Genomic DNA, 11217 nt, shown 5'->3' with positions numbered 1-11217 from the left:
GGTGATTCCGTTTCGTTTCTGTAGAGTTTCGCAAAAAAAACCACTGAGTTAATTCCTCTGCGTGGATCTCGTGTAGCACGCAAACATCAAGCTTCTTTTTGTAGCCAGCTTTCCTTGGATGATTTAAAATTGTTTGGTAATGAATGTCTGTCTCCATAGCCATATCATCATCATCAACTTACGAAATAATTTCATCTACATTTTTGTAACTGATGGACCATTATGGAGCATCTCAGAAATTCCGATGACAGGATCATCCTTTGGCCGTTTCCTCGGCGTAATCAATAACGTATCTTGACTATGAATAGAATAAATTGATTGCCCGAATCGCAGAAATGATTAAACTCGAATTTTCGCGTTCTGCCTTAAACATGACTATAGGTATCCTAGCAACCGGAGCAGGCCTACCCTTGCCAGATCTCAACTTTCAAATGACGCGACAGGTAACTTTGAAATTATCCTAGCAAAGAGAAAAGTCAATAATTATTCGGCCAACACATGTATATGGCGCAAGACCGCCTTGGGGCAGCGGTGAAAGATTCGAATTGGGGAATCCAGTTGCCAGGTGTGGCACAGCTTGACCGAGGTAACTCAGGCAACGAAGCGGGCAAGCGGATAACCTTCGTGATGTTCTCATAAAAGCGATAGACGCTGGCAGACAACCATTTTTCATGATGGAAATAAAATTGTCGTCCTTATGTCCTATCTTGTTCTCAGAGCTTGATTCATTTGGCTAAGAGCGATCACTACGGACAACAAAGCTGAGCCTGGCTTACTGCGGTGTCAGATCCCCACACAAATATCCGTACCACATTCACCTAGAAATCACAAGAATGCCCCAAAAATATGCAGTGTGAATGACTTTAACTTCAACTTCATATCGTTCATATTCAATAACACCTAATAAATACAATATATGAATTCCAAAGAATTACGTAGGAAGAATAGTCTTTTCCTCGTATCTTTTATCTCATTTTTGATAATGGTGGAATATTAATTCAGGCTTAGTTGCAGTTTTGTCGGTTTTCTGGCGTATGCTTATAGATAAGAAGTGTCCTTCATGAGAAAAAATCAATTGGCGTCAGGCCTAGGAAACTTACAGGGTGTTTTGTGAAACTTCTTCGTTTCATCTATCGGTTTGGAGATAAAATACGCTGCTACGTTATGGTGGTAGTGCGCAAGTGCTTCGCTCTGTTCCAAATAAAGTTCGCCGTTTGTTACCAAGCTGCTCTCAAATATGCGGTAAAACAGATTTGTGTAGTAAACTTAAATGAATGGCATCGGTCTCTGGACTGTCAAGAATTTTAATCCTATCTCAGTGGATATTTTTTTAGGACATCCTCTACTGTGCCTGGCTCAAGACGTTGATTGTTCCTTCGTCGCACAATGTGTCCACGTGAAAACATTTTCTACTGAATAGCAAACAAATGGCCTTATATTCGAAAGACGAATAGAGTTAAACGATCGTTTAATTAATACAGCTCGCTGACTGGGAGCCGCCGTCCACTGCAGGCTTGATGCAGTAGATGCATTTCATTGCGTCTTAAAATAGCCTAGAGGAGATTACTGACAGTTATGATATGAACTCTTATAGAAATTTATAACAATGACCGCAGCTATGGAGGTGTTTATTACAAAACGGAGTAAAGCCAATTTTAGTTTGTCGTTTCAAGATGTATTACGTTTTATTATCTCGCTCCTGAAAGCCCGGTTGCAAGGCTTTGCCGTACGCAATAAGCATGTACGAGCGCCACTGCAAAAACTGTCGCGAAGCTTACTTCCGCGCCAGCTCTCGCTGTTGCTGCTCATAGTTGTTAATTTCAGCCGGCGACTTTCCAGTCGAGGCCTACTCACATCAAACAATTGAAGTCTTCATCTGCATCGTCTGCATATTTTTTTTTAAATCTACAACATCGTGGATCTGCTTCTCACCTACAAATGCACCGAGCGCAAATAACAGCGTATCTTTGACACTACTTTATGTTTCTACCAAAAACAAGAATGATAACTAGAAAAAGCAACACGGAACGAAAACAAATGTAGCACGTTTGCTCTTTCGGACATGTTGATTTGGATAAAAATGAGAGCATCAAGAAATTGTCTTTTTCAACGGACAACACAGGGTATGGATCGTGTCGGTTACGGTAGGTTACTCTTACGACACTTATTTCCTTGGGATCTTTGTATTGAAACGACAATCTCAGATCCAAGAAGCTGAGAGGGGCGCGGAGCAACATTATAGGTCGAATACGATGCACTGGTCTTCGGTCAGCGCCTAACTAACGTGAATACGCAGCCTGAACGTTCCCATGGACCACATTATTGGACATGCTTACAAGCAAAATAGCGTAACAATAGCAATAGTACAGTAACATGACAATAGCGGTAAGGGTCAATAAAATGACCAAACTTCCAGCGATGCTGGCGGGGCCTGTTGATGAAGTTGTGCTTCCGAACTTCAACTTGAAACTTTTCCTATGAATTATGGAGACATTTTTCTGTCGCAGCGCGATTTCAAACGTTTTACGTTCGACACCGCCTTGTTTACGCCAGCTCACCAAAGGCCTAGCACCTATTCCCGCTTTTTCGAAGAAATCGTTTCGAAATTATTTTACTGCTCACACACAGACAGCGATAACATTGCGAAATAATTTCGAATGACTATTCAAGTGTACTATATGTACACTATATGTATATGTTGTAGGCGACGGGGTGAACATTTAAAAAGTTTTTACGAACAGGTTTATTACGTATTGAGTAGATAGTAATGCTAAATAACATGGCAATTATAGCATAGCCGTATATCATTATAATTATCATCATTTCCAATGTTAGTATCACCTAATATAGAGTGTTGCCACCAGTGGCTTTAACTTATCTAATATATGGAGATAATTATTAAACGTCGGAGTGGATAAATATCTATTATATTGAGCATAACTACTGAAATTTCTACTACAACGTCTCTACCCGTTAAACCTAGTGGTACGGAAATTTTGGGCTTGAATCCCAAAGAGCCACGTTTGATAACGCAATATGAACAAAATTCAGGACTTCAAACGTCTAATTAACTATTGATAACTGTAATCGTAGCAACTTGGTAAGTTTGCTAAGTGATGGTTAAGCCGCTCCAGTTATTTGAGTGTGCTACTTCTTGCCTATAGGTTTGTTCAATTATGTCAAATGATCGTTAACTTCGAACTGAACGGTCACTTGTCGACCTGTTACAACCTCACGCACTAAATATACAAGCGTACACATTAAGCGTTATCATGCTTGAATAAAGAACGATATCATTGTGATACATATTTGAAAAGGGTGCAAGCATTACGCTAAATCTCGTTTCCATACGTTTTTGTAAGTGCCGATCTGAGTTCCCCTTAGAAAGCTCTAGGGGCATTTTACGAATATATGACACAAACGCGACAGGCGTGCCGCGCTGATTGGAAATTGGCTATTATGAAGCATGATTTATTTAGTGCTAATTATATATAGTATGAGGTATGAATGAAGAAAGGTCTTACCATCCTGATAATAATAATTTCGTAGCCTCCTATTATGATGTGTCCGTCGATAGAAGTAAATGTTTTTTTTTTTTATGTCTAATATCGTCGTCAGACGTTCTATCACGAAGTGTGTCCATGCTTAAATTTGAACCCAGACCACTTTATGTATCTCTGAAGTCAAAACAAGCAAATATCAACAATCGCTGCCGCCGACAAAACTGCTGATGCTGCTATTGTTAAACAGGTGTTAATTGATGTTGTCAGGTAGTGCACGCTGGCTCGTGCTGGCGGAAGAGTTATTACTGGTTTCCTTGCTAGTTAGACACATTTTGCCCATAGCTGGAGGCGTTCAATAGAGTTAGACACCGTAGCGCTGCCCCGCCGCAAAGATATTCGTTTACATAGGTGAAAATTTATTACAGTATCTCTATAGTGAAATTGCATATTTTTATGCCATTTACTAATTTTACCAGACTGATATTTGCCATCAACGATTAACTGATGTCTATTTTTTCGGCTTAATCGAGAATGTAGATTATATCCTACTGCTCAAAAAACATGGCCATATGCATATTTTACAGAGCAGTAGGCATAAATTTTGATTCGGTCACTAGCTAACTAGTGTTTGAACAAAAAACAAATTCGCATACGGTTTCACATAATCCGTATCGAGCTATGGTGGTCCTCGAACGAGCCTTGTGGCCTTGTGGACAGAAGTTTCTGGCGTTTGTAAAATAACCTATTTAAAAATCTATACTTTTATTAATATGTAGCCTATGGGCTTGAAGTTTAGCGTGGCCGTATGTTCTATCGCAAAACTCGAACCGTTAGCTTCCGATTTAGTATCTAGGAATTTGGCTACCCGCAACCTACGAAAACAAGTGACGATATTAACAAATCCCTTAGATAGACAAATAGGACACACGCTAAATGATGATTTTTTTTCTGTTGGAAAACACATTTTTATTTACTCAGACATCTTATAACATTTCTTTGTTTCTATACTTGTTTGTGTATGTGTGTCTGCGTGTAATCTGCATACGTAATAAACGCGCCTCTAAAGGCCAGGGCGAAGCAGAGCGCTTCCTACAAGACCGTCCTTATTTGTTTGTATAATATGTCTTCAGCGTCGTTTGATTTCGATGTTTCATGTCAGTAATCCAACTGTCTAGTGAACTCTATATGGAAAGATAATACATGATTTGCTGGGAAAACGCACGATATGCTGCATCGCTTTTTGCCCCGTGGCATATCTTCTAGCGACATGCCCTCATCCTATCATATTACAGCTATTGAGTTTCTATCGGAGGCAGTATCTGCCTTATCTTGTAGCTATCGCACCACAGAATAGAACATCATCGTCTGCTGTATTGATTTCTCGATCGAGCATCAACGACAAGATGACACGCGATGTACGCACCTCATGAAGCGCTCGAAATATTGTACGAGAGCTTTGCTGTTACATGTGCATTGTCGATCCCGCCTGCAGTCTTTGGAGAGACATCGGTTAACCAGCTGCTCTGAGCGGGTACCGTTTCAGCGTCGGCCATCAAAATCCCTCCTCGAAGTACAACAATAATACATATTTTCGCCCATCGACATATTTACTGTTGTGGGTTGCATTTAACATTGCATCCTGCCCCTCACCCAAGCGAGCGGGCAAGGCTGAAGTTAACAAACACGAAATACAAGAAATCCATCTATCATCTGCCTCGATCGTACACCGTGGCATTGCACAATGTACAACATTATTTTCTATGCACAGTTATATCATTAATAATATGTGATAGAGTCACAAGGATAATAACATTAATTATTATTATAATTATTATTAGGGTAGACACCACATCTCACATGTATATATTTCTATACTTAGATATATAGATTTTTGCAAATGGCTCTTTCGCTCGCGCATTCCACTATATTTTTTCATACTAATATTTTATCTTATATCTAGACAATGGGCATTTTTCAGTCTCGTTCAGTAGGTAAGTCTCGCTTTTGAAGGGCTCCCCATCCCACGTAGCGTCTTCATGTGTTCATTTTGCACGGAGATACAAAAAATATCTGTGTACTATTGATTGCATCGTCAAATGTGTTCTTAATCTGTGTTATTTTACCGTTTCGTGTGCGTTGTCTTCGATAAAATCATGTGCACCCTTGAACACTGTGTGAGGCTAAGCGTCTGTTCATCAGTGTGTGTATTTGTGTCTATGTGTGCGGATTTGTTCACGTCGTCTGATTCATTCAAGGTTCCTTCCATGCTGTAGCACCATTGGGGGTCCATTGGAGATTGTTTTTGTACTCTTGCTGCACTACTTCTCGATCGTTTAGAATGCTAAAGGGCGTCACCTTTAGCTTGCTGATACTCCTGTCAAAATATACGAGCAGTTGCGCAGTTTTTCATAATGTATCCACCTTTATAGACTCAATGTATATATATATCTATATATATATATATATATATATATATATATTCGACACCATCGGTAACATGACACAACTCACTGCAGCTGGTGTTTTGTCCGGAGTTGACCTTTTTTCTTGCCGTTTTGTTGGAAATGGTAGCCAAGATTCAAAATGTAATTTTCCTGTTTTCATCGGAGATTACGCAGAGAGAAAGAAGCGACATGAAATCCTTGATTTTCGCAGCATCTCATTATAGACTACAGAGTCGTTATAAAGTGTGTTACTGCGTGCCACTGCTGTCATTTATATTTATTTCGAATATTTAGGAGTAATGCTAGTCAAACAACTAGTTGTATACATTGTTCTGTTATCATCACTTCTTATAGTCACCGCCGCTAAATCGGCTTCGTTTTTCATACAATGCCCAAAGCCCCGAATAACGAGTTGGCTTTTGTTGGATTCGTTGTCATATGATTTTTGCTTTCCCGTCGCATGATTCATCAACACTAACATTATCGTATATAGCACGCAAGTCGCGGTCAGGCTTGCTTCGGGTCTCCCTCTTTTGGGACAACCGAAGATGGCTGACGCTTGCTCGCCACGTCAATCAACCAGACCTTCCAACTCAACCAAAACGACTTACTTTTCGATCTATTTACTCTTTCCACTCGATACTGGTGTCTTTACACACATTGTAGTTAACTTCACTGGCAATTGTCATGAAACATAGGGGACAATTGGACCCCACTTCCGTAACACGTTCGCATCGTACGATATCGCGGCCGCTGCACGCCATCTTCACTTATGTACAACAACAACAACAGATGTTATTCATTGCCCAATTGTCTCATATGGGCACATAGCAGAAATTACACAGAGAGTTGCAATGCACAAGGATATATTCAAGCTCATAACAAAAACTATAGTCATAATCTATGTAACACGATCGAGATATTTCGCACTGTTATGTCGTCAACGGAACAGTATTTTCGCAGAAAGCAAACACAGAACAAAACTGCCATATGCCCTATGCATATAGTGGGGCATATACATAAGGCATATGAGGTATTAGATTAGTATCTGAAGAAAATCTACGTTTTTATTTGTTTCTAGCTTGTACCACTGCGACCACTTGGCGTTGAGCTCTATCTATCTATCTGTCTATCTATCGAAATCATGATTGCAATCTTGTCACAGAGCAAAAATGGCTTCGGGCAAAAGTATTTTTCGTTATTTCGATATTCGCTCGCGTTATTTCGGTCTGTAGGTTATGAAGAGCATAGGCTTAGAACATTTCTGGGTATCACAAATCATAATAATAGCAATAACGGTAATAATATATAATAATAAATGTTAATTATCATCATTATTGTTACCGTTGCTGCTACCACCATACATATTGTAATAAATGACCAGAAATCGGTTTATGAAGATGGACGTAACTTTTAAGAGGACGTGGTCGCGTCCGAGAGCTCAATTAATTATCGAAAACAGATAAACAGTAAACGATTAGATAAGATTGACATGCTTTTTGCTTTTCGACGACAAATTTGAGTAAATAGGCTGTAGTTGTAGAAACTACATATGTAAAACTAACTAAAATTGAAAGAATAACTTAAAAATAAATTTCGAAAAAATCTTCGATCTAACTATCATCGGGAATCCACTTTCGGATTAGAAAAAGGGCGAAAGAGAAATGGCTAGACGTATTGCGTTCATTCTAAGACTAGCTTAGGCTACTGCAGGTATAGTAGACGTAGAACAAGGCCGTTTAGATAGCGATTAAAGATCTCCCTTTTGTATTTATCGATTGGAACGAATTTGTCGTTTTACAGCAACGGCAGCGGCGACATAAAAAAAGGCAAAAAATAGTCGAAACTTGTTCACAAAAACCCCATGATAGCGGGTCTCCGCGCAGGCTTAGCCGCGCTAAAAAAAAAGATAGCAAAAAAAAGCAGAAGCCCGAAAAATCTCAAACCGGTGCGAGGGCAACGGCTAACAGCAATGTCTGCCCCGTGTCTCCTTTGCTAACAAAGCATCAACGTCGTCTGAACCCGTGAACAACCCGTGCAGCTGCTGAGGCAGGGGTAAGAAATGTGTTGAGGATAAATGGCTCTTACTAATTCGCCTGCCTAGATATGATGCTTATCTCATTCAACGCAGCATACTTTATGGTCAACAGTACAAACATTAACGTCATATCATTTACAATATTTTCTTTATCTATCTAAATAACGCAAGGTGCTCGTATACCTAGTTGGCGTAAGGCACAACGGTTGCCAATTTGAGACATTGCTTTTGGAACTTGCCCGTTTGCTTCGTTTCACAATACAAAAGCGGAAATGCAGTGATTTTGGATATCAACATGTCTCTGTTATCCTGATTGTTCCGAGATGCAAACGTTTGGGCGCACCGTAACGAGACAAATCGTGTTCCGTCTCTAATGCTTAAAAATCAATGCCATATAGTCTAAACAGAACATAACAATAAAACGGATGTCCAGTGTTTAGTAGTACGCATCAAGGACACCGCATCGACAAGTACGCTGTGATTTAGTGTACATTACCATTTCCTTTGTACCCCTCGCAAGTTCATCAGTACCTTCATCTTTTTTTCGCTCTGACACAATACGCCTGACAAAGCGCTAGAGGTTTCTGAGGTGCATGCTGAAAATGGTAAAAAGTTTCTCTCAGCCCCGTCTTCCTCAGCAAGTCCTTTTCTCTCTTTCTGCCTTGCAATCCTTCGTACAGAAATGTTATCTCATCACGATATTGAATTCTTGCGGTCGGATAATAATTGTCCCTCTGTGCTTAAGCAAGCGCTAGGCCATATTGCGAACAACTAACAGATTCTGTATCAACTGTTGATGGGTTTGTAAGACGCTAGGGTTGATCACTGGCACACCAAGAAGGACGCTCTGCTTCGGGCATCCTTGTTGGTTCTCATCGCCTAGCAGTGGAATAACACCGATAAGATCGCGTCCGAGAGCTGACGATGCCAAGGACACGTCAATCAACGGAAGACTGCCCGCTTTTTGTGATTGACCCTCGTCAAACGAGCGCGTCCTGCATCGAGTCGGTATCAAGTCGTCGTTCCGACAGAACACCTGACCATCGCAATCCTGCTCGTGTCTCTGATAGATACTACGATAGCTGAACAGTTTGTTGCATTTGGCACAAGCAAACTTCTTCATATGCGTCTGCCTCGTATGCTGAAGCAAGTCGTGCTTTTTTGCAAAGCCAATCTTACACACGCCGCAGCGGAAACTCTTCGTGACAGAGATGTGCATTTGAACGTGATAGCGGTACACATGTTTCGAGTTGAACACTTTATTGCAATCAACACATAGAAATTGCCGTTTAGGCTGTTTGCCCGTATGGGCCTCCGCATGCTCTTTCGCTGATCGATGGCTAGGGTCGCAAGAGTCCGAGTCATCGCTCTTGTGGAGCGGTTTATGCGACGGGGCGCTGTCCGATGACGAATCACAGCTTGAGTCAAAGGATCGTTTCCGGCTACTGTTGGCCGATAAATCCTCGGGTACTTGCACGCTTGTGCCGATCTCGGTAGCCGCCGATGACGAATCGTCGATCGTGCAGCTCGGCTGGACATGATGCGATTTAATGTGGTTTTCCAGGTCTTCCTCCGACGAGAAGTCGACCTTACATGGAATGCAAGTGAAGGCCATTTCCTTGCTGGCATTGTTGTGGCAGCCGTTTGACAGCGACGGCTCTTCTTTCACGACCCTGGACAATGACAACGGCTCATTCTGTTCATCGTTTGGCTCCGCAATTGCTGATCGGTAGCAGTTGTTGATTGCAGCCTGTAGTGTGGCCACGCTGCCTAAACCTACTGGGTTCGTTGCCGGCCCATGCGCCTCCTGAATGTGTAAGATGAGCTCTTTTTCGTTAAAGCAGCGCTTTCCGCATGCCAGACACGAGTAGGGTGACTCCTGGATGTGCTGGAACAAATGTTTGCGACAGCCGTCCGTGTCGTTGTTCAGCGTCTCGTATGGACAGAACGGGCAGTGCCATGAGTTTTGCGGAGACATGCTCGACTGCGATGGCGGCTGCGTAGGAAATCCAAGCGGCGTTTGCATCAGTGGCGAACTGAATAGGCCCGGAAGGAAAAGTGGGTTCTGTAGACGTGTCGATGTCGGGGGCAGTTGTGCGAGTTGCGAATTGCTGAAAACGGGAAGGCCTGCTAGACCTGGTGGCGTCGATGTGACCGGCTCAGTGGACACAGGCCGGGTTGGTATTGTGCCGGCAGGCGAACCCAACTCGGGAGGTGGGTAGACGGTTTCCGCAGCAGCACCTGGACTGCCGCTGCCATCGAGAAGCGAACTGGGCGAACCCGCTCCTGTCGTAAGGTCATCCTGGCCACCACTTTTCGACCGCCTGCGATCAAGCATATCAGTAGAGATCTTGTGCCGGTTACGAAGATGGTGGAGGAAGACGTTCTTCTGCCGATAACTCCGATGACATAGCCCGCAGCGATAGGAGGGGGTCTGGCTGTGAATCGCCTGCAATATCGAAAAACGGCCAACGAAAAACGCACAACAGAAAACGAGAGAGAAACGCAAAAACAAAAAAAAAAAAAAAGAATCATTAGAACGACGAAAATACTCCATTAGAGTAGGCTCAGTACCCATGCGCCCATAAGGCTATTTCTGCAAATTAACAACCACTATTGTTACAGATATCGGTTCTTCTGCGTCTCGAATAATTGCCCTTCGACGAATATTGGTCGGGTAAAAGGCACGGGAAACGAGCAAGAGCGTGAGCCGGCTGATTCTGATTACCATACATATCAGCCTATACGATACAATGATCGGTACCTTGAATACAACCACCGTTCATACAATTAGGGCCAGTAGACGTTTAAACAGAGTTAACACGCATTCCATAATTGCATGGCTGTTATGGCTTCTTTCATTCGTCAAACTCCTACTTGTTACGATGTGAGGCCGGTACCTAATCGATGAAGTGCGATAGACCCACAGCTTTCCACAGTAGAACTATATATGGCAAGCAGATCTTAGTGACACGGTCACGCGTTGAAAATTAGTATACACGATGTATCTAAATATACCAATATATACACACACATACTTACAAACACAAACAAAAATACCCACATTATTTTATTAGTGCCTATGACAAACAGCCTATATTTTTCCAGTACATAAGAGATGTATGATAATTTAGTTATGCTTGTGTATATCATACGGGTTTTTTTTCTTTTGTTATGCAGTAACTTAAACCAAGGGTCATCGAAAAGGATCCAAATTTTCGACTATATACAT

General features: G+C 41.8%; 1 protein-coding gene across 2 annotated transcripts in view; it reads right to left on the bottom strand.

The window, feature by feature from the left end:
- Positions 1 to 4437: 4437 nt before the first annotated feature.
- Positions 4438 to 11217, bottom strand: part of LOC111269562 (uncharacterized) — a 52865-nt gene continuing 46085 nt past the window's right edge. The window contains exons 3-4 of one of the 2 annotated variants that reach the window (XR_015314648.1): positions 6015 to 10434; positions 4438 to 5877 (exon numbers count right to left, since the gene is read on the bottom strand). Coding sequence is in view for 1 of the 2 variants with exons in the window: in XM_022849243.2 (XP_022704978.1) it covers positions 8737 to 10434 (1698 nt within the window). In the remaining variant the exon portion in view is untranslated. Of the gene's footprint in view, positions 10435 to 11217 lie in introns of both variants that reach the window. The other variant, XM_022849243.2, reaches the window with a different exon arrangement.

The sequence above is a fragment of the Varroa jacobsoni genome, unplaced genomic scaffold, assembly GCF_002532875.2.
Source record: "Varroa jacobsoni isolate VJ856 unplaced genomic scaffold, vjacob_1.0 scaffold_1398, whole genome shotgun sequence".
NCBI lineage: Eukaryota > Metazoa > Arthropoda > Arachnida > Mesostigmata > Varroidae > Varroa > Varroa jacobsoni.
Note: the sequence above shows the minus strand (reverse complement) of the source record. Positions and strands in the feature narration are given on the sequence as shown.